General features: G+C 33.1%; 1 protein-coding gene and 1 non-coding gene across 8 annotated transcripts; both read right to left on the reverse strand.

The window, feature by feature from the left end:
* Nucleotides 1–850: 850 nt before the first annotated feature.
* LOC128034174 (small nucleolar RNA R71) lies at nucleotides 851–957 on the reverse strand. The gene has a single exon (XR_008190306.1). It is a non-coding gene; the product is annotated as a small nucleolar RNA R71 (small nucleolar RNA).
* Nucleotides 958–20,429: 19,472 nt separating this feature from the next.
* LOC105778642 (receptor-like protein 20) lies at nucleotides 20,430–24,858 on the reverse strand. Of its 7 annotated transcripts, none has more exons than XR_001128824.2 (3): nucleotides 21,625–24,856; nucleotides 21,177–21,449; nucleotides 20,430–20,991 (listed from the first exon to the last, which is right to left on the reverse strand). XR_001128824.2 is itself a non-coding variant. In XM_012602381.2 (2 exons), the coding sequence occupies exon 1, from the start codon at nucleotides 24,783–24,785 to the stop codon at nucleotides 21,657–21,659; it is 3,129 nt and encodes a 1,042-aa protein (XP_012457835.2). In that variant the 5' UTR covers nucleotides 24,786–24,858; the 3' UTR covers nucleotides 20,430–20,991; nucleotides 21,625–21,656. The 7 variants fall into 7 exon arrangements, 3 of the variants coding, with proteins under 3 accessions (XP_012457835.2, XP_052477729.1, XP_052477728.1); XR_001128823.2 differs by having other exon boundaries at nucleotides 21,159–21,449; XR_008189762.1 differs by having other exon boundaries at nucleotides 20,430–20,592; nucleotides 20,690–21,449.
* Between the last annotated feature and the right edge of the window lie 440 nt (nucleotides 24,859–25,298).

Below are 25,298 nucleotides of genomic sequence, written 5' to 3' on the forward strand. Positions count from 1 at the left end.
AATAAATTCATAATTTTGATTAATAATGAAAAATGAAATCTAGGTGAATTCTTTCTCGGGTATTGTTTCGCTTCTTGGTTATTACTTGATTATTTTCCTAATTTGTTCATTATCATGTTCATAGTTAATTAATGTAATTGTAGTTATCAATCAATGACTCTAACTTATCAGTTAAATAATAGAAAAATGGTAATTACTAGTACTTTTATTCTTCGTGAGTATGATATCTTTGCTCACCATAACTATAATATTAATTGATAGGTGCACTTGCCTTAGTCTAATTTGTAGTTGGTTTTGTGGACATCAAGTTTTTGGTGCCGTTACCAGGGGCTAAAATATTAGAAAAATTTTATTCCTATTAATTTAGCCATTTAATTTTAATTTTAATTTTAATATTTTTGTTTTTAATTTTAATTTTCTTTTATTTGATTCTGAAAGGTTGTGGAGATGGATGATAATCAAAATAATCAGCAGGCTTTTGAACGTTCTGTTTCTCGGACTACGTATGATTATGCTAAGCCTACTTTGATAGCGGCTGAATCGAGTATTGTCTGACTTACTATTAATGCAAATAGTTTTGAGATCAAGCCGAACATAATTCAGATGGTGCAGTAATATGTTCAGTTTTATGGGTTGCAAGATGAAGATCCGAATGCTCATTTGGCTAACTTTCTATAGATTTGTGACACTTTCAAGATCAATGGCATCACTTATGCCTATGGTTGTTCCAATTCTCTTTGAGGAGTAAGAAAAAATAGTGATTAAATTCATTTCCACGAGGTTCTATCACAAATTGAGATCAAATGATTGAAAAGTTTTTGTTGAAATATTTCCATCGACTAAAACAACTAAAGTGAGGAATGATATCTCTTATTTTGTTCAATTTGATATTGAGACTCTTTATGATACATGGGAGAGATTTAGGGATTTATTGAGAAGGTGTCCTCACCATGGACTACGTTTGTGGCTTTAAGTTTAAACTTTTTATAATAGTCTAAACCCCTCAACTAGATAGATGATTGATGCAGCAGCTGGTGAAACATTGAATAACAAAACACTTGAGTTTGCTCAAGAGTTTATTAAGGAAATGGCACTGAATAGTTATTAGTGGCAGGTTACGAGAGTAGAACCTACTAAGGTAGCCGGAGTTTTTTATATTGATGTAGTTTCTATGTTTACAAATCAGGATAAAGCTCTTGGTAAGAAAATTGATGGTTTAAATTTTTCTAAGCAGGTGAATTCAGTGATGCAATGTGATGCGAATGGAGTCAGGACGATTAATTCAAAATATTCACCCTTCAAGTCTAACATAGAGCATGAAAAAGTCGACTTTATGGCTAATAATTCTAGACCTCAAAATAACCCCTATAGTAATAGTTATAATGCAGGATAGGGGAATCATCCAAATATTTCTTGAGGTGGCCAAGGAAATCAAAGGTCACAACCCCCTCCAGGTTTTTAGCAACCTTATCAGCAAGGAAAGAAATCAAACCTTGAGGAGATGTTAGCTAAATTTATTTCAGTATCTGAAATTTAATTTCAAAACACTAAGACAGTTTTGAAAAATCAGCAAGCATCAATTCATGGACTCGAAAATCAAATTGGACAGCTTATTAAAATAGTTTTAAAAAAAACAGCAAGGTAGCTTACCTATTAACACCAAACCCAACCCAAAAGAGCATGTGAAGGCAGTTGCATTGAAGAATAGGAAAGTGTTGTCTGAACTTGAAAAGAAGCTGAAACAAGAAAATGATGAGAAAGATGATGGGGTGGAAAAAACCAAAAAAATTCAAACATCGGTGCTTAAAAAATACAAATCCCGATCTCATATCCAGCAAAGTTGAAAAAAGACCACATGGATGAACAAATTGGTAAATTTCTTGAGCTTTTTAAAAAATTACATATCAATTTACCTTTTGTTGAAGCTTTTTCGCAGATGTCCACATATGTAAAATTTTTAAAGGAGTTATTAACAAATAAAAGGAAGTTAGAAATGCTATCCATTGTGGAACTTAATGAGGAGTGTTCAGCCGTTTTCCAAAATAAACTTCCCACTAAGCTAAAAGATCCAATAAGTTTTCCTATCCATTGTTTTATTGGTAGTTTAGACATTGAAAAAGCATTGGCTGATTTGGGTACTATTATAAATTTAATGTCTTATAAAATGTTCATATAACTTAGTCTTGGGGAACCAAAACCCACTAGGATGAGTATTCAAATTAGCTGACAGATTTGTTAAATATTCTATGGGCATTATTGAAGATATACTTGTAATAGTAGATAAATTCATATTCCTTGTTGATTTTATTGTACTTGACATGGATGAGGATACTAAGGTGCCTTTAATTTTATGATGACCCTTTTTAGGTACTGTTAAAGCTATTATTGACATGGGTAATGGTAAACTTGTGTTTAGGGTAGGCAATGATAAGATCGTTTTTCAAATATATGATGTCAGGCTATTTTTTAGTGAGCAAGATGATTGTAGGAAATTGTTCATAAGAACATATTGGAACTATGTATTGTTCAAGGTGAAAAGGTTAATGGAGATAATTCTTTGATAAGTGAAATGAAAATTGATCTGGATGGTAATGAGTCTCCATTGAGACAAAAAGATTTTGAGGCCATTGAGGTAAGTAAGGAAATGAAGTTGAAACCCTTTATTGAAGAACCTCCCAAATTAGAGTTGAAGTAATTACTGAATCATTTGGAGTATGTATTAATTGGAAATAATTCTACACTTCTAGTTATTATTGCTTCACACTTAAAGTCGAATGAGAAGGATGAGTTATTGCAAGTACTGAAGGAACACAAAAAAGCTATAACCTGGAAAAGTTTTGATATTAGAGGGATCAGTTCTTCTTTTTGCACCCACAAGATCTTAATGGAAAATGAGTATAAGCCATGTGTGCAAGCTTAAAGGAGGTTAAATCCCAATATGAGGAAGTTATCAAGGTTGAGGTAATTAAACTTCTAGATGCTAGAGTTATTTATCCTATACCTGATAGTACTTGGGTGAGTCCTATGAAGGTTGTTCCTAAGAAAGGAGACATGACTGTTGTGGCTAATGAGAAGAACGAGTTGATTCTATCAAGAACAGTCACGGGATGGAGAGTTTGTATTGACTATAGGAAGTTGAACGATGCTACAAGGAAAGTCCATTTTCCTCTGCTGTTTGTGACTCAAATGTTGGAGAGATTATTTGGTCACATGTATTATTGCTTCCTGGATGGACTTTCTGGCTACTTTCAAATCTTGATATCTCCCGAGGATCAAGAAAAGACAAAATTTACATGTTCATATGGTACGTTTGCTTATTGAAGAAGGCTTTTTGGATTATGTAATGCCCCTGACACTTTTCAGTATTGCATGTTAGCCATTGATGAACTTGTGGAAGACATTATGGAGGTATTTATGGATAATTTCTCGATATTCAGTAATTCTTTCCATTTATTCCTTAAAAATTTTAAACGAGTTTTAATGAGATATGAGGAAACGAACCTTGTGCTTAATTGGGAAAGTGTCACTTCTTGGTTAAGGAAGGGATTGTTTTGGGCCATAAAGTTTCTAAGTAAAGGGATCGAAGTTGATAGAGTGAAAATTGAAACCATAGAAAAATTATCTCCCCCTAATTCAGTTAAGGCTATTAGAAATTTACTACAACATGATGGGTTTTATAGGAGATTTATTAAAGAATTTTCCAAAATAGCGAATCCTTTAACTAATTTGCTAGAAAAATATGTGTTATTTAATTTCAATCAGGAATGTTTAGAGACATTTAACGTTCTTAAGGAAAAATTAATTAATGCCCCGATTATTGTTGCACCTGATTGGAATTTACCTTTTGAACTAATGTGTGATACGAGTGATATTATAGTAGGTGTAGTCCTTAGACAGTAAAGAGATAAGCACTTCCAGCCGATCTATTATGCTAGCAAGACATTGACAAATGCATAAGAGAATTACACCACTACAGAAAAAGAATTGCTAGTTGTGGTTTTTGCATTTGATAAATTTAGACCTTATTAATATTGTCTAAAGTTATTGTGTACACTAACCACTTCGCTCTTCACTACCTTCTTACTAAACTGGATCCAAAACCTCGACTTACAAGATGGATTTTATTGTTACATGAATTCGATTTGGAGATTAGAGACAAGAAATAAGCTAAAAATCTTACAATAGACCACCTCTCAAAGCTCGAGAATCCACATCTTGAGAAGCTTAATGAAGATGCGATAAATGACTCATTTCTTGAAGAATGACTCTTTGTGATAACTGATTCTGGAGGCCCTTGGTTTGTAGATATTGTGAATAACTTGGTTGCTAACGCTTTACCAAAATGTTGGACTCATCATCAAAAGAATCAATTCTTTGCTGATGTGAAAAAAATATTTTTGGGAGGCTTCTTTCCTTTTTCATATGTGTGCAAATCAGGTAATTCAAATATGTGTTATAGTACTGAAAATGAATAAAATTTTGGACCACTGTCATTCGAGACTGACAGGAGGACAGTGGGATTAGAACAATATATAAAGTCCTCAAATCAGGTTTTTGTTGGCCAACATTGTTTAAAGATGCTAACTGGTATGGTTCTTCTTATGATAGGTGCCAAAAAATGTAATATTTCCAAACATGATGAAGTGCCTCAAACTTACATGCTTCCTTGTGAAATTTTAAACACTTGGGGTATTAATTTCATGGGACTGTTTCCTAGTTCTTATGGTAATAAATACATACTGGTAACGATAAATTAGGTGTTGAAATGGGTTGAAGATCAAAGTTTGCCAACTAATGATGCTAGGGTGGTAGTTAGATTTCTTAAGAAACTTTTCTCTCATTTTGTAACACCTAGAGCAATCATTAGCGATAGGGGTACACATTTTTGTAACGCTAAATTTGATAAAATCCTTAAGAAATACAGTATACATCACAGAACAACTACCCCTTATCATCCTCAAACTAGTGGTCAAGTTGAAGTGTTAAACTGAGAATTGAAATGCATCCTAGAAAAGACCATAGAGACAAATAGGAAGAATTGGGTATTAAAATTAGATGATGCTTTATGGGCTTATGGAACTGTGTATAAGACATCCATAGGAACGTTTCCTTATAGACTTGTTTATAGGAAAGGTTGTCACTTACCATTAGAACTCGAACATAAAGCATTTTAGGAAATAAAATTTTTGAATTACGATCCTAAACTTGCAAGTGAAAAGTGAATGTTGCAACTAAATGAGTTAGATGAATGGCGAGCAAATGCTTACGAGAACTTGAGATTGTACAGAGAAGCAATAAAGCAATGCCACGATGCTCGTTTAAAGTAGCCCAAACAATTCATAGCTGGAGATCGAGTGCTTTTATATAATTCAAGGCTTAACTTGTTTCCCAGAAAGCTAAAATCAAGATGGTCAGGCCCATTTGTGGTAAAAACCATTTTTCCATACAATACAATAGAGGTAACACATCCTGAATACGGCACATTCAAGGTAAACAACCATCGACTTAAATTTTATCTTGATGGTGATATTAATAACGAGATAGAGGAGCTTAGAGTTTAAATATGCCCTTCTCGAGAGGCAACTCAAGTGTTTAAATTTTTATTTCACTTAATTTTGTTGCATGTTTAGTATGTACTAAAAAAAAGGAGACACAAGGTCTAGGGTGGTCTACACCCCCTGGAGACACGACAACAGAGAGTTACATTGTCTACGAACATGTCACATGGGTGTGTGGTAGATTGTGTGCCCCACACGGCTTAACACACGGGCCTGAGAGAAGCGAACGATCATTGTACATGATCGTGTGCGACATGCGACTTGGACACACGAGTGTGTCCAAGTTCGTGTGGATACTGAGTGTATTTTTCTCTTTTCAAAGCATCAAAAGAGCTAAGATAACCTACACGGCCATGTGTGGTACACGGTCTAGACATACTGGTGTGCCCCACGTTGTGTAAGTCTTAAAGCTTAATTAATTTTATTTCGATTTGCATACGACCTGATAAGGCACACACAAGTGAGAGACACAGTCGTGTGGCCCAACACGGGCCTATACACGATCGTGCCTCCCTTAAAAAATCTGAAACCCTAATTTTTTTATTTACTTTTCCCTTTCACGCCGTTGACTCCTTCAGCCCTCCCTTTCGACTAGTGTTTTTCTTGTAGTTTCTATCTGCTCAAGTGTTTTTCTTGTATTTGTGCTTATTTAGAAAACATCCTAATCTTGTGAGGATTATTTCTTTGTTTATTGTTTGTTTCTTTTTTAGAGGGTTTGTGTCTTCAGATTTGGGTAGAAATCTTGAGGGAGCTGTAAGGTTAAACCTTATCCTCAAAGGTTGACCAAATTAGTAAATTTGGGTAAATCCTTAGTCATGGAAAACTAAGGTAGCGGAGTATGCAATTGGGATCGAACCACTATAAATTATTGCGTTCAATTTTCTATTCTTTCTTTCAAGCTTCCACAAAAAGGCCAATTCACCCCTCGCTTAGCTATTTCTGATTATCAATCAAGCTAACATTTTGAAATTGCAAAAATGCCCATCAAATCACTTTGTTTACCATATTGTTGTTAATTTTAAGATTCCATATTTAATGTATCTTGGTAAAATCAATTTTATTTCCAGTTTTTTTATTTTCACATATGTATATGATGTATGTCGCTTTTTATGGATGCATGATTGGTATGATTAATATGTATAATATAAGTATGATTTATTTATAATTGTCTATTTTCAAAATAAATTTGATGTCTTGAATTTATGTATGATATGTATACAAAATGACTTATGATGGTAAATTCTTTCTAGGATAATAATCATGATAATTTTATTTATATTTCTATGATTGTCTTGAGGTTAGTATTATTTCTAAAAAATGTTTGCAATTTAGGCACTACATTACATAGTTTGGTAATTTTAGTCACCCGTTAAATTGTAAAGATAAATCTAATGTGGAGTTATTATTAAAATTTTATTTTCCACATAATTTAAGTAAAATAAAAATTACCATTTCTATCCCCAATGTTTTAATATAAATGAGGTTTAATCTTTGGCTTAAAAAAAGAGGTTAACCATGAAAATTAAGGAAAAGAAATAGGGTTTTGTAACACGCCAAACTTGACCCAGTAATTGGATCCGAGTATGGTGTGTTACTACTTAAAAATCAAACTAACTTCAAAACATTTTGGGGGAAGCTTTATATGATTCTTACAAAGTTACAGATATAAAACATTTTATAATTGTTGCTTTACTAAGTTTAAATGAAGTCATTAACAATTTTAAATAACATTCAAGCCATTTTGGTGTATGAGTTCAAATATAATAATTTCATTAAACAGAATGTATTAATTTAAAACCAAGCATTGATACTTCATAGAAATCTCATAAAAATAGTCTTATCAAAATAGAAGTTATTTGTACAAATCATTTCCAAAATACATTTATGCGCCACCCCCATGAATCATGCATGATACAGAACAAAGCAGTCAGCTCAAAATAGAAGAAGCACTCTGGCTTAGTCCTTATAACAAAGTCTTCCTTCAGTCAACAAGTGTGAAAAGGAAAAAGGTAATAGAGTAAGTTCAAATGAACTTAGTGAGTTCCAAAGAGAAATCACAAATATTATTACTGATAGTACAACTAAACCATTCTAAGGGATTTACACACATTCACATAATACGCCCAATGGCGAATACAGAACACAGATAGACTCAGTACGCCAACTTACTTATAACTCAGACAATCCATTTTCACGCCAACCACGTACACAAAATTCAGAATCAGATGCATACCATTCAATCTCATTCACATACATTCTCCCCTTTAACTTCTCATGACATTTTCATTAAGAATATCATGTTTTATCATGATCTGCTAGTATGGTTTGCAATATAGTTGCCCAATTGGAGGCTACAAAAACATATCTCTTTAACTCTATCACCACGTTTCAGATCATATCATAACATACATATCAAAGCAGACGTTTACTTCATATCACAAATAGACTGTACTCAAAATGATGACTTTGGATAACCATTATCCACACACATTTTTTATCCATTATGGAGGAGGATTACTTACCTTACACAATTAATAAAAATAAGAAATTTACAACACATGAAAGTTAAAAGGAACTCACCAGAAATTCTAGCACAAGTCTGGTAATGTAAAAAATTAAAGATGTATCAATTTCCTTTCACTAAGCTCCATCTAACATGTGAGCGTTCTACACCTTCGTCCATATAGAGCTTCAAATAGAGACATTTTCAGACTGGTATGTGATAGGTGCTAAAAGTAACATATTTTAACCTCATTCTTGATGTGTTTTTGGGTGATTGTTCATTCTTAATTATGAATTCTATACTCCTAATCCTTTCAATTCATTTTTTGAGACCTAATAGAGCACTTCCAAGCAAAAAGAGCGAAAATTGAAAAATTAATGCAAGCTACAAAAGCCACACGGGCTGACCCATTTCACATGGCCGTGTGACCCACACGAGCTACTACATGGACATGTGATAGGTTGTGTCGGTTTCATAGATTTGCACCCCAAACTATGGAAAAAATATGAATTTTAGGTTTTCGGAGCATTCTGAGACGTATATATGAAAAAAATAAGAAGATAGGAGAGAGCCGTCATAGAATATTCAAGAAAGCAACTCGAAAAACACTTGAAGCCGATTTTGAAGCAAATCTCTATCAAGATTGAAGCTTTTTAGTTGATTTCTTAAGAGATTATAATGATTTTTTTATTTCTTTTGGTTATACTGTATCTTGAATGTTTTTACTTTCAAGAATGAACTAATTTTCTAAATACCTAGGGAGAAGAACTATATGATGAATTCTATAATTTGATTTTTATTTTATGCAATAAATACTTAGATCTTGTTCTCAATTATGTGTAATTAATTTCTTGGTTTAATATTTCTAGACTATTGATCCATGTTTGATGTGCTTAAATCAAAGGTTGAGGAGACCATGTTTAAGAGTAGATCTTGTTTAGTTGAGTGGAGTTGCATGCAATCTTAGAAATAGGATGACATAAATCGTATAAATGACCGTGTGAGACAGATGACCTACACACATGGGCATGTTATGGACTGTGTGACTACTGGAGCCAATTTTTTAAAGAAATTTTTTTTGACACACATGGCCTAGCAAGACAGCCTATGACCCACACGCCTATGTACACATCTATTGGAGAAGTGAACGATAACAACACACGGTATAGGTGATGACACACGACCTGGTGACACACCCGTTTGGGGAACCAGCCTAAACACACGGGTATGTTATAGGCCGTGTGAACACTGGAACAATTTTGAAAAGGTTTTAATAGGCACCACGGCCTTAGAGATATACATGGCTTGACCACACAACCGTGTGACTCATATGGCCTAACACATGGTCATGTACCCTCTTTTAATGCTAGGTGATTTTCAATTTTTATTTTATTTTATTCCTTTGTTCCTTCCCTCAGCCACCCCACCATTGTGGGTACCCAACCAACCAATCAACCACCCTCTCTTTTTGTTTATTTTATTTATTATTATATTAGTTTTATTATATTGTCATTCTTATTATTTCTATTTTTACTATGCTAAGTTGGTTATTAAAATAATAGTAGATTTTTTGTTATTTTATTTTGGATTATTTAGATTTTATTTAGTTTTATGTTTTATTTATTTTTCTTTTTCTTTTTTTCTATTTTTACTTTTATTTTTATTATTAGTTATTTTTATTTTATTTTTTAGACTTATATGTTTTGTTTTATTTTATTATGCACTTTATTTTTATTATTTTTTCGGTTGTTTTTCTATTTTGTATCTCTTTATCTTCTTTATTTTTGTCTATCTCTTCTTAATGTGCTTGGAAACATGTACTTCACTTCGAATCTCCTACGATTTCAGATTTCACTATTCCAACAAAATCATCCACATTCAAGGCAGTTTCAGTTCTCTCTCTCCCTTATGATATTTGCTTATTTTGTTTATATATGTTTGTACATTGAGGACAGTGTACATCTTAATTGTGCGGAGGATGTTATATGTTTATGTAATAAAGTCTCTGAATTGTTGTTTTTGTTTAAGTAAATTTCTCTAACCAATCATTAAAGTTAGTTTTTTATTTTGTAGTTTTTAGAATTCTAATTTGGAATAACTTATAGATTTTTGTGCATTGTTTGATTTATGCTTGAAGACACGAGAGAGTCAAGAATGATAAGTTGTTTTTCATAAATAAATATTTTACATTGTCTCCCTAAACTAAAGAATGAGAAGTTTGAATTAAAACCATAACTTTTTGTGAGCTTTTGAGCCTATAGAGCATTTATTATTTCGTGCTCATTTTATTTTTTGATTATGAGTATGTCAACTTGATTTGTTATTCTAGAACATGCTTTGGTTATATATGTCGAAACCACATTATTGATTTGATATACTGAGATGATAGAGACATCTAGGATTTAACTCACCTAACCTTTAAACAGCTTACCTATTGAATTAACCCCTAGTAAACCTTGTTGATCCTAATACATTTGTTTTCTCTCACCCATTTATGTTAACTCGTAACTCATATCTATGTTTTAAAATTATCCTTTTTATTGACCCCCTTTTTGTCCAGATTTGATTTGGTTAGTTGCCTAACTATGTTTCATCATTTGTATTAATGAATTTTACTTTGTTCAAAAAGAAAAAAAGAAAAAAATTAGTGAAAAAAATTCAAAAATAATTTGATTGAGCTTGAATCGATAGTTTTAGGTTCTATTGAAAAGCTCATTTTCATTCTTTATTTATTGTTGATGTAAATTCTTTCCAGCAACTGATTTTTTTTCTAGTTTGGTAACTTATCAACTCAATCTTAATTGCAATAAACTTTTCTGACCTTTTCCATACCCTTAACCTAAGCCCCATTACAACTTTGTAAAGACGTCTTGATTGGTGTGTGATCTCATTCTATAGTGGTGGAGACTTGATTTTCAAGCAAGCATATGGTAATAACATTTCTCATACGAATGTTGAGTGTACATTACTTGAAACTTAAATACTTTGAGTACTTGAGCGATCCTTTGTGAAGGTTTTAATTCTTGTTTAGTTTGAATTTTAGGTGATTATTAAGATAGGAGAGATGCCTAATATTTTAAAGCCTTAAAATTTTCTAATTGGATTGCTTGTGCTTTTTAGTGTCATTTTAGTTGAATTTTCAATGCATGATTATCTATAAATTATCCTAAGACATTATCGGTGAAAACGATAAATTGAAGGAAGTTGACTTGAATGTGGGTTGAGAATTTTGCTTGAGGACAAGCAAACGCTTATGTGTGGGGATATTACATAGGTGGTAATAGTAACATAATTTAACATCTTTCTTAATGTGTTTTTGGGTGATTATTCATTGTTAATTGTGAATTTTATGCTCTTCATCGTTTAAATTCATGTTGTGATGCTTAATAGAGCATTTGGGAGCAAAAGGAGCGGAAAATGCGATTTGTACTCTAAACTACAGAAAATGAAAATTTTAGGTTTTTCGGGCATTCTAAGACACATATATGGAAAAAATCAGAAGATAGGAGAGAGCAATCATAAAATATTCAAGAAAAAAACTCAAAAAACACCATTGAAGCCGGTTCTGAAGCAGATTTCCATCAAAATTGAAGATTCCCAGTTGATTTCTTGGGAGATTATAATGAGTTTTGTATTTCTTTCGGTTATACTTTATCTTGGATGTTTTTATTTTCAAGCATGAACTAATTTTCTAAATACCTAGGGATCTGAACCCTATGATGATTTTTGTCGTTTGATTTTTATTTTACGCAATAAATACTTAGACCTTGTTCCCAATTATGTGTGCTTAATTTCTTGGTTTAATATTTCTAAACTATTGATCCATGTTTGGTGTGCTTAAAACAGAGGTCTAAGTGATCCTATTTCAGAGTAGATCTTTTATAGTTCATGGAGTTGTAGACTATCCTAGAAATAGGACAACATAAACTTACAGTATCAGAGTCAAATCTAATAGGGGAATGCATAGCACGAGTTAATGCAATAATAAAGGGGTTTCAGTTAGAATGAAATTTCAATTAATCAACCTAGAGTCAGTTGTTCTTATTCTCGAAAGAGGTATTTGCATAATTTAGGGAATTCTAAAGATCAAGATACTAAGTAAAGAAATTACGTATTTTAGATTGATAGTGACAGATGAAATCTAGGGGCATTCTTTCCTGGGTATTATTTCGCTTCTTGGTTGGTAATTGTATATTTTCCTAAGTTGTTCTTTGTTGCATTCATTAGTTAATTAATTTAGTTAATTTTAGTTTTTAATCAATTACTCGAATTATTCAGCTAAATAATAGAAAAACGGTAATTACTAGTACTTTTAGTCTTTGTAGGAGCGATATCTTTGCTCACTGTAGTTATACTATTAATTGATAGGTATACTGGCCTTAGTTAAATTTTTAGTTAGTTTACCACTAGAGGTGCCCATGGGTCGGGCCAGGCTGAGTTCGGGTCGGGTTCAACCAAAATTTTAGGCCTGAAAAATTGGCCTAAAAATTTGTCCAACCTTGACCTGGACCAAAATTCTAAAACCCGGGCCCAGATCGCTAGTATTAAAATTTTTATATTATATTTTTATATAATTTTTAAAATATATATAATGCATAAAAAATACTAAAAACATTAAAAAAAATTCCCAACAAATTAAAAAACAAAAAAAAAATATCCTTAAATAACATTAAGATAAGTGCAACTTAACAAGGAAATACCTCTAAAATAGTAACAAAATTAACAATAGAATAAGGGTTATAAAATATTCAAGAAATAACAATAAAATAGTTTCAATATAATAGTAAAATGGTAGCAAAATAGTGAAAAAACTACAAGAAAGTAGCAATAAAACAATAAAAAAACAACAATAAAGTAGTAAAAAAATCAGGTGTTTTTTACATATTCGGGTCGGGCTCGGGCCAAAAAAGCTTTACTTGAGGCCCGACCCGCTTTCTAAACGGGATTTATTTTTTTGTCCAAGCCTATTTTTCGGGACTATATTTTTACCTAAACCCTCCCACTATTCAAGTGGACCTTCGGGCCTAACCGGGTGGCCCAGCCCATGGACAGGTCTATTTACGACGTATTAGTATGATGACTTTTGTTATATGCAAATTCAACCAGAGGAAGATATCTTTCCTAGTTTAGCCCAAAATTAATTACACAACTTCTTAACATATCTTCCAAGACTTGAATGACTCTTTCAGACTTTGTCTGAGGGTGGAATGTAGTATTGAATTGCAACTTAGTTCCCAATGATCCCTGTAATTACTTCCAGAATCTTGAAGTAAACCTTAGATCTCTGTTTAAAACTATGGAAGATGGAATTCCATGTAGGCGCACTATCTTAGAAACATAGAGCTCAACTAACTTTTCAAGTGAATAAGTGGTATATACTGGAAGAAAATGAGTTGACTTAGTGAGTCGATGCACTATTACCCAAAACTGAATTCTTCTTTGAATGACTAAGAGGCAGCCCTGACACAAAACCCATAATACTTCTATCCCATTTCCACTCGGGTATCTCTAAAGGATACAACATACCCAAGGAACCTTGATGCTCTGCTTCAACTTTTTGGTAAGTCAGACAAGTTGAAACTTATTCTGTAATTTCTCTCTTCATCCTAAGCCACCAGTAAAAACTTTTTAAATCTCTATACATCTTAACACCTCTTCGATGGAATGAGAAGGGTCCTTGATGAGCCTTTCTTAGCGATTCTTTCTTTAAGCCATTCCCAACTGGTACATACATCTTTAAGCCATTCCCAATTGGTACGTACTAAACTTTGCTACATTACCAGACATCATACGTTGCTTATACAAATCACATTCTGTATCTTTCATCTATACTTCTGAATCTAAGAGAGAAAAGTTTGCCTAATAGTTAGCTCTACCAATAATGATCCATCATCAATCATACTCACTCTTGCATGTATAGATGTTAATATTGCCACTGTTTTTCTACTCAAAGCATCAACCACAACATTTGCTTTTCCAGGGTGATACTCTATGGCCAGATTATAATCCTTTAATAGTTCCTTCTAGCATATTTGGAATAGATTCAAATATTTCTGTGTCATCAAATACTGCAGGCTCTCATGATCAGAGAACACATGACGCTTTTCTCTATATAGATAGTGTCTTTATATCTTCAACACCAAAACTACTGCTACTAATTCCAAATCATGGGTTGGATAGTTCCTCTTATGTGGTTTGAGTTGGCATGATGCATAAGTTATAACCTTACCATTCTACATAAGCACACACCAAAGCTGATTTAGACATGCATCAGTATAAAAAATATACTCTATACCAAATTCTAGTTGTGCTAAAACTGGAGCTTCAGTCAAGACTGCTTTCAACTTTTCCAAGCTTGGCTGATACTTATCAGTCCATTCAAACTTTTCTTTCTTTTTCAATAGTCGAGTGAGAGGAGTTGCCAACATTAAAAAGTATTTCACAAACATTCTGTAATAGCCTGTTAGCCCCAAGAAAGTTGCGAACTTCAGTGACATTTTTGGGAGGATTCCATTCAAGTACTTATTTCACTTTATCAAGATCCACTTTAATACCTTCAGTAGAAATCACATGGCCCAAAAAATGTACTATCCTCAGCCAGAACTCACACTTACTGAACTTAGCATATAACTAATTCTCATGTAATATTCTCAGTACAATTCTCAAGAGCTCATCATGATCAGTTTCATTCTTAGAGTAGACCAAAATATCATCAATAAAAATTCATCAAGTCCATGAATATTACAGGTGCATTTGTCAAGTCAAAGGGCATTACTAAAAATTCATAATGGTCATACCTTGATCTAAAAGCAGACTTCGGAACATCATCACCTCTGATCTTCACTTGATAATATCCAGATCGCAGATCAATCTTAGAGAAAATGGTAGCCCCACACAACTGATCAAACAAATCTTCAATTCTTTACAAAGGATACTTATTCTTTATAATTACCTTATTCAACTGGCAATAATCTATACATAAGCGTAGTGTTCCATCTTTCCTCTTCACAAATAGAATTGACGCACCGCATGGTGACACACTTGGTCTTATAAATCCCTTATCCATTAGATCTTGCAACTGTACTTTAAACTCTTTTAGTTCGAATGGTGTCATTCTATAAGAAGTATAGGAGATAGGCAATGTACGAGGTTCTAATTCAATAGAAAACTCTACCTTTCTCTCAGGTGGCATTCTTGAAAGCTCTCCTGGAAACACATTTGGGAAATCCTTTACAATTGGAACTTGATTGATGTCCTTTCTTAACTTTGATGAATCCATAATGTATGCCAAATAAGGATCTACGCCCTTAACTATAATTTTTTTGGCGGATATAGCAAAAGTTATTCTATTCACCAAATCGGCATGTACGCCGGGCACTAGTACTGGCTTACCCTCAAAAGTCAATAGACATACATTTCTAGCATGACAATCTACCACATCATTATGTCTAGTCAACCAATCCAATCCCAAGATAGCATCAAATTCATAAAAACTCAGTAACAAGTCTGCTAAGAAAGTGTACTCACCAAACACCAACGGATAATTCTTTATCATTTTATTAACCACAGTACTCTAACCCAGTGGATTAGTTACTAACATTTTCATTTCAGAATATACAACCTCAAGACTTAGACCCTCTACAACTTTAGTAAAAATATAATGAGTTGATCCTGGATCTATCAATGCATAAATATTGTTTTCGAGGAAAGAAAATTTACCCATTATAACTTCTGGTAGATCAACATCTTCCTTTTCCTTTATTACATATACTCGGACAGACACTCTTGAATTTGGCTTAGTAAAAATTTTCCTTCGTGCTCCCTGCATAGAACCAGACTTTGCTACCTCTCTAGATCTGGTCTCTTGCTGAAACTTCTGAGGCCCATGAAAAGATTGCTCTACACTTGCTTCTATCTTAGAAGGACAATCCTTAACCAAATGATCCTTAGATCCATATCCAAAACATGCCTCCAGAACATCTCCAACATTCTCCTCCATGGCTTCTACCGCAGTGCTCACAATTAACTTTTATTATCATTCTAGAATCTCTAAAGCTTGCCATCAAAACAACTGGTCTACTAAATTCTTCACACTTGAAATTTGTATACTGTGAAACTCTTCTTGAGGTTGAAAATTTTTTAACTCTAGGCTTCTTAAAACTTGTTGGAGATGGAGGGCTAGACATTCTCTTCTTTATCATTTCTCTTTCAAAGTTTCTGCTTCTGTCTCTAATAATTGTTTCCATCTTATGAGCTTTGGCTGTCATAGTTGCTTAACATTTACATTCAAAAGCTGCTACTAGAGCACAAATTTCATCTTTTAGCCCCTATTCAAACTTATCACACATTTTTTTCTCTAACCAGAACATATTTTTAGCATATCGACTAAGTCTAACAAATTCTCGTTTATATTCCATCACAGACATCCTTCCTTGTTTAAGATACATAAATTCTTTCTTCATCTGCTCTACGTACATCTGGTTTAGATACCTTTCTCTAAATTTCTCTAAAAAGAAATCTCAATTAATCATCTCTTCAAGAGTCACACTAGTAAATGTTTCCCACCACTGATAGGCTACTCCTTCCAGCAACGATATTGCTCACAAAGACTCTTTTCTAGCGTGCATTTCAATTCTTTTATCACTCTCCATACTTGAGACATCCACTACACCTTTGTCACCTAGAAATTCCTTAGCACCCATCTTACGAATTTCTTTCACAAGGTCTCTTTTAGTTAGAGTTGCAATCGAAACTGGTGGTGCAAGTGATGCTGGGCGAACCACTTCTAGTTGTGGTTGTTGAAGCTGTTGGGGCTGGGGCACTTGAGTATTCCCTAGAAACTAGTCAAACATTTTGTGTCATCATTGTAAGAGATACATTTATGGAAGGATTACCAGCTGCTCCTAAGCTAGTTGTAAGTGCTTTATCTAAAATAGGGGGCATGGCTTTCAATTTCTTCTCTAGTCGTTTCTTTGGATCATTCAAATATCGTTTTCAACACTATAAGAAAAATCAAATTAGTTTCAAACACAAAGACTAAGCCAGAGGCATATCATGCATGATAGGGCATGACTTAGCCTTCGATTTTCTAAGAAATGACTTAACCTTGGCTCTGATACCAAACTTTTAACATGCCAAACCTGACTTAATAATTGGATTCTAGTATGGTGTGTCACTACTTAAAAATCAAACTACCTTTAAAACATTTTGGTGGAAGATTTATATAATTCTTACAAAGTTATAGGTATAAAACATTTGATAGTTGTTTCTTTACTAAGTTTAAATGAAGTCATTAACAGCTTTAAATAAAATTCAAGCCATTTTAGCATATGAGTTCAAATATAATAATTTCATTAAACAAAATGTATTAATTTAAAACCAAGCATTGACAATTCATAAAAATATCATACAAATATAGTATTATCAAAACGGAAGTTCTTTGTACAAATCATTTTCAAAATACATTTATGTGTCACTCCCATGAGTCATGCATGATACAAAACAAAGTAGTCAGCTCACAATAGCAACAACACTCTAGCATAGTCCTTATAACAAAGTTTTCCTTCAATCAACAAGCTTGAGAAGGAAAATGCAACAGAGTAAGTTCATATGATCTTAGTGAGCTCCAAAGCGAAATCATACATATTATTAATGATACTACAATTGTATCATTCTAAAAGATTTACACACATTCACATAGTACGCCCAATGGCGTATACAAAACATAGACAGACTCAATGCACCAACTTACTTATTAGTTGGATGTTTACTGTACGCCAACTTACTTATAACTCAAATAACTCATATTCATTCAGCCATGTACCCAGAATTCAGAAGAAGATACATATCATTCAATCTCGTTCACATACATTCTCCTTCTTAACTCCTTTGTCATTTTCATTCAGAATAGCATGTTTTATATTGATCTGTTAGTCTGGTTTGCAATATAGTTGCCTTACCGGAGGCTACACAAACATATTTCTTCAACTCCATCACCACATATCAGATCATATCATAACTTATATATTATAAACAGATGGTAGTGGCTTAAACATTAAGGATGACATTTACTTCATATCACAGACAAACTACACTCAGACTGATGATTTTAGATAACCATTATCCACACATACATCTTTCATCCATTGCAGAGGAGGATTACTTACCTTACACAAATTATATAAACAAGACATTTACAACACATGGAAGTAAGAAAGAACTCACCAGAAATTTTAGTAGAAGTCTACAAAGCATGTCCTTTGTCTTTATCATTTGGACCTTCATTAGCTTCTTGAGTAGTGAGCTGGTGCTAACATAGAAGTTAGCTAAATACTGCAAACCTTACTTCAAAGAGGTTTTCTGAGCTTAGGATTTCAGAGAGTTTCAAAGGAAATCAAGAAAGATGAATAAAATGTAAAGGTGTTTAGAAAGACCACTGTTATCCCTATATACTTAAGCATGGAGACCACCGTTATCAAAGTTGAAGGACACTGGTAAGAAGTACTATGTTCTTACTACCCAAAAAAACAAAGCACGTTATAAACATATATAAAAATAAGGCATAAGAATTTATTTCACCCTCCAACTTTACAAAAAAAGTTATTTTAGCCATTAATTTAATTTTTCACCTATTTTAGCCATTGAAGTTGTATTTTTTATCACATCACCCCAAAATTGATGGAAAAGTTAGTGTTTGTTAACTTTGCTGATATGACATGCATGTAGATTGCCACATAGATGACACGCTAATATTTAATTAATTTTTAATAATTTAAAAACAATAATTTTTTATAATTTCTTAATAATTTGAATGATTTTAATTTTTAAAAATAGTTTCATATTTTTGAATTTTTGAATTTTTAAAATTTTAAAATTTAATTAAATGTTGTCGTGGAAATCCATGTGTATGCGATGTCAACAAAGTTAAAAATAAATAAAATTTCCATTAATTTTAGGGTGATTTGACAAAAACGCAAGTTTAAGAGCTAAAAAAGTAAAAATTATGTAAATGGCTAAAATTATTTTTTATGTAAAATTAGAGGGCCAAATAAGTCATTATACTTAAAAGTAACTTTTAATATTTTTTTAATGGCATACATTTAGCTCCTACCAGTTACCTATCTTTTCATTTTGGCTCTTAACTTCTTTTTTAGATCACTTTAGCTGTCAAGTTTCAAATTTTAGTAAAATTGCTTTGTTTTGGACGAAAAAGCTGATTGATCTGTTAAAATTTTAATGACATTGACATGGTAATTTGTTTGGAAGTTTACATATATTTCATTATTGACATAAATAATTTGTTTTAAAAATTTCATAAACTTTTTAATATTTATTTTATTTATTATTTATTTTTAAATTTTTATGAAGTATGTGTGAGTGTTATACTAGTTTCCACGTTAGCATCGTTAAAATTTTAATAATTTAATTAAATTTTAAAATTAAAATTAAAAGTGTTAAAAATAGAACCAAAATAACGAAAAAATAAATCTAAAAACTAAATTTATCATCATACTTTTTTTTAATATATAAACAATAAAACCAAATTATCAAGTCGAGTCCATTGAATTTGATATTGAATATCAAACTCTTTCTTAGAAAAGTCAATATTCAATCCATAAAGAATTCTAATCCTATTTAATTTTTAATCATTAAAATTTGATTCTGAAAAGATGTTTCATGTTTAATTTAATGAATGAAATTCAACCTATTTTATTAGGTTAAAACCAAAGTTTCTATACAAAATAAATATTTTAATGGCTTAAAATTTTAACATGTGGCATTCATTTATTTTTGTTGCAACATTAACATATAAATGTAATAGTGTTAAGACTTTGTGTTACATTGATACATACTAGAATAATAGATATTAAATTGGACACTTGTACAAGTACCACAAAATACATTAGGCGAAAATTTAGAGGTCAAATGTAGCATCAACTCCTTTTACTATCATCCATCTTAAATATGTGTATAATTAAATAATTAAATATCAACAAATGGTTTGAAGAAGTGACACTGGATAAATTTGTCCATGACAAAAATAACTTGAATCTTCTTTGAGTTCACCTCAATACCTCTACTAAAAATCATGAAAATCAAGAATTTTTTAGCACTAACGCATACTTCAAAAAGTTTAATTCCATGTTATATTCTCTAAGCACCCGAAACACTTTATAGAGGTTGCTAATGTGTTGCTTCATGAATACGCTCTTAACTGACATGTCATTCTATAATAACTTTCATCCATCTTGGCGTCTGATACGGATAAGAAATGTTACCGGAACAAATACATAACAAAAATATTAACCCTCTCTATATATAATAAAAAAATATAAATATCATAGCATATATTTATTATTCTACCAATCTTATTTATAAAATTTCTCTTAAACTAGATAGAATCCCAAGACAAATAGAGTCCCAGTACAAATCTAACATTTAAGAAGTCATAAGAAAGCAAAGAGATGGCTTGAGTTGTATGGATCATTGCAAGTATGCCTTTGGAGTCATCGTTGTATTCTTCTCCTTTACCTATAATTTATATGAAAAGTTAATATAAAGACCTCGTCAAATATTTTGTCTTGGGATATTTTGATGAATAACCAGGCCAAAAGAAGATTTTACCCACAATCTATGGGAGTCGAGAAAGTTCACTAAAAAGTATATCAACATACAACCAATATCATTCGTATGTTTGGACTCCTATCTTCATCCTCTCTTCCTATGCTACTTACTCCTCTATTCCTGCTTGCCTTCTCCTTCCACGGCTTGAGTTGGGCCATCACCTGGTTCCCGAACCACCACGGCATAACAAAGCTAGGAAGATCACCATAACCACAGAAGAACAGCATCCTTGCTAGCAATCGTCACATCAGTAGCTCTTATCGAACCTTCAGGAAAAGACTGATGGCATCCATACAAGTTATTGAACTGTTCAAAAAGATCAAATCACTGCAGCAATTAGATCAGAAGTTACAGTAAAAACCACAATTCAACAAATGAACAAAAACCTATTACAATTGCAATGGGAATCCAATTAATAACTACTTAATAAAATTATTCAAGAAAAAAACAAGAAACAAAGATCTTGAATCTACATTTCCGTTAGTAAATACCAATATCCGACACCCATATGAATACAACCCTTCAAAGACCTCCAAATTCAAGAAAAAGGGCCACTTGGATCAGAAGCCTCGATCGAGAAAGATTCACAGTTATATCTGTCTTCATCTCCACCAAGACTATGAAACCAGTATATGAACAAAACATCCATTCTAATCTTGGACCCATCTTTGCATTACTCTCTCTTTCACCTATCCCCTTTGTGGATCGCTAAGAAAATCCAACGGTACTTCCAGCAACTCTTACGAAAATTCTAGTTTCCTACACTGCAGATAGTTGCAAAATCATGTTTATAAAGAATATGAGTGCTACAATAACAAATATAATCAACTTGTAAAATGAGGATAAGAAATTTAAAGAACAATGTAACTTTGCTTCATTATCAACATATCAAACCAATAACTAAAATATTATAATTATCAAGTATTCTAGAATGCTTACCAAATAACGTTGGAACTTCAGTTTCGATGGAGTCACTTAGATCTTCTTCGTTTCTGATTCCAGTTCTGAATAAAAATAGCAATCCATTTGTTTCTAAACTCATTCAGCACTGTATATCCAATAGAAAATCCAATCACCAATCCACATCCATACCCCATCAATACAACTTTCCAAACAGATAAACCATCTATCCACAAATCTTCATCCTCCTTCGGGGGCAGCATTTTGGAACCAACTTCATTGCATTTCCTTGTCAAGGGAACCCCACACAATCTTGGGTTTCCTATGTAAGAATCATTTGAAAATGTACCAAATTGGTTGCTCTCTGGAATCCTTCCATCAAGTTGGTTGTAAGAGAGATTCAGCACTGCAAGAAAAGTTAGGCTTGTAAGCTGTGGAGGAATCTTTCCAGAGAAACTGTTTCGGGAGAGATCCAATGACTCAAGCTCGGTTAAGCTTCCTAGTGCTGAAGGAATGGGGCCAAATAAGCCGTTGTAGGACAAGTTTAGCACATGGAGTGACTTGAGGTCTTGTACTTCTTCTAATACCCTCCCATGAAAGTTATTATTGGACAGGTCGAGACAGGTAAGGAGGGTTAAGATTTTCTGGTAAAAAATTTCAAACCCTCTATTCACAATTGTCACCGAATCTTTATAATAATAATTATCTCCAACATAACTTGGCTTAACTTTGTTGCCATCAATCACCATCATTCCCCTCAAAGATTGAAAAAAATCAACAGATACCTCACCTGAAAAGTTATTGTAAGCGAGATCCAGTATATGTAACATTGGGAAAGCATTTCCATCTTCGAAAAATTTAATCGAACCATAAAATCTGTTGGATCTTAGTATAAGAACCTTCAAGAGAGGCAGTTTCACTAACCAGTAAGGAAATGTGTCATGTATCATATTTTTCCCAAGATCCAAAACTTCAAGCTTTTTGCAATTGGCTAATGACCTTGGCAACTTCCCTTCCAAGTTGTTCCCGTTGATTTTGAGTGACCTTAGCTTATGAGTGGCTTGGAAGAATTCAATCGCTAGTTGACCAGAAAAATTATTGGAAGCAATGTCTAATACATCCAATTTTGGAAAATTATTTTCCAAATGTTTAATTGGACCATAAAACCTGTTTGCTCGTAGTATAAGAACCATCAAGCCAGGCAACTTTCCCAACCATAAAGGGAATGTGTCGTGCAGAGTATTGTTTCCAAGGTTTACAGCATAGAGCATTGTGCAATTGGCTAATGACCTCGGCAACTTCCCTTCCAATTTATTGTCTTTTAGTTTAAGAGCGTACAGTTGGGTTGCTCCTCCAAAATCTGGTATGCTGCCACTAAAATTATTTTGCTGTAGATATAAAAAGCTCAGAGTATTGATATTTCCTAAGCAGCTTGGAATTGAGCCACTTAATTTGTTGAAGGATGCATCAAAACTCTGAAGTTGACTCAAATTACAAATAGGTGCTCGTAAAGAGTCTTGGTTCGATGAAAATTGGTCCAAAGATGTGAGAGAGTTGTTGGAAAGATTCAAAGACTGCAAACTTTTCTTCCACACCCAATTTGGTACTGCCCCACTTATTTTGTTATTTGAAAGGTCAAGATCTTCTAAGCTCTCTTGACTCTTTAGAAATGCTGGAAATGTACTTATATTACAGGATTGCAAATGCAACCATCTCAGCATTGGAAAGGAGGAAATTGCATCATCAAAAGCAATCTGATTTGGAATATCAATCCTATTGGAAGAAAGGTCTACCCATATAAGAGTGGTCTTCCACAACCAATTTGGAATAAGACCGTGGATTCGGTTGTTAGAAAGATGTAGGGAAGTTAATTTGTTTTGGCTTTTGATGAATTCTGGAAATTCAGTAAGGTTGCATGACCTTAGGGCTAGACCCTCTAATTGGGGAAAAGTAAGGCTTTTGTTGTGGCTTCCAATTAGCAAAGTCATGTTGGATAGGTCGAGAAACCTTAAGTTGTTGAGCTGGAAAAACATGTCGAGCTTTAATTGGTAATCACTAAAGCTGTTGTATCCAAGAGAGAGGGTTTGCAGTGTTGAAAGAGTAAATAAAGAAGAAGGTATTGATCCAGAAAGGCGATTCCTAGACAAATCAAGATATGCAAGATTTGGCACTCCAGATCTATGAAATGGAGGGATTAAACCATTGAAATTGTTACCACTAAGATCCAATTCCACAAGGTTACTGAGATTTGCGATTGATGGTGGAATGGACCCAGAAATTGAGTTAAAGTTGAGGCTAAGTTTAGAAAGAGTTAAAACTCTCAACAATTTAAGATTACTGACTGATTCCGGTAATTTACCACTGAAATTAGTATATTGCAATGACAACACCTCCAAAGTGTGGTTAATTGGAAATTCTGGCAATTGGCCCATGAGACGAGAGTTGTCAGAAATATCAATTCTTTGCATTTTGGGCAATAAGAAAAATTCTGCTGGAAAATGCCCATTCAAATCGCAGTTGGACATGCTTAAAACACTCAGCTTGGGAAGTGACAGCGATGTGGTTTCGCACCATTCACTACTTTGACTTGAAATATTCACTCCATCCAAATACAACTCTCTGAGAGACCTCATTTTCTTTATCAATATTTTGAAGTTCGGTTTCTCTAGTTCCAATGAAGCAGAACTTTGATCATTTCTCCAATAGCAATCATCTTGATAGGATAGGTTAAGAGAGACTAACCTTGTTAAGTATGAAATCCCTACCGGAATTTGGTCATGAAAACATGAGGCCGAGAGGTCAAGATGAGTTAAATTTGGGAGTTTGCCAAACCCATACTGAAACAGAGTGGTATTAAAATTGTTTCCAGCAAGATTAAGGCGTTGGAGATGGTGGAGATTGAAAATGGAGTAAAAGCTACCTGAAAGGTTTTGGTAACTGAGATCAATCCCAATGACATGACCAAGAGCATCACATGTAACTCCTTTCCAAGAGCAACATTGGGTGTTGGGATCCCAGAGCTCAAGTTTGGAAGAAAAAGTGAAGTTTGGGGCATAGTAGAGATGATGCTGCAATTGTAGGAGAGCAGACCTCTGGTCATCAAGGCAATGGTTTTGGAGATTAGTCTGAGAAGACGGGTGAAGGGAAGTGGAGGAGGAGAAGAGGAAAAACAGTGCAGTTAAGATGCCAAGATTCTCCATGTTTGGTGTTTAGATTTAGAATTTGATATGCACCATATTTATAGACAGCAACTTCAGATTACCATTAAAGTTGCCTTCATCTAATGGTGTTGTATTATTATAGATAGGCTCAAAATCGAAATAAACCATTATTGAGGCAAGTATGTTTTCAATATCTTTCCTCACGGTTTACTAGTCAAAAGTCTAGATTATTCGCCCTAATTAATAACACAAAATTATAACAATAATATTATACATATATATTAAAGAAAAAAACACAACTTAAAATAGAAATAATATAAATATTATAGGACTACATCATGAGATGAGCTGTTGAAAATTTTGGCTTGAAGTAATTAAGAAAGAGGATGATTATGACATTGAATTGGTCCAAGTCATTTTAAACGAAATTGAAGTCACAATGTGGTGACGGGAGGATAGGAAAAATATATATTGCTTTTTCAATCTCACATAGAAAACTATAGATTTCGTTGTGAGCTTTTCAATTTCATAATTAGTTTTTAAGGGATGATT

This window comes from Gossypium raimondii, chromosome 10 (genome assembly GCF_025698545.1).
Source record: "Gossypium raimondii isolate GPD5lz chromosome 10, ASM2569854v1, whole genome shotgun sequence".
Taxonomy (NCBI): Eukaryota; Viridiplantae; Streptophyta; class Magnoliopsida; order Malvales; family Malvaceae; genus Gossypium; species Gossypium raimondii.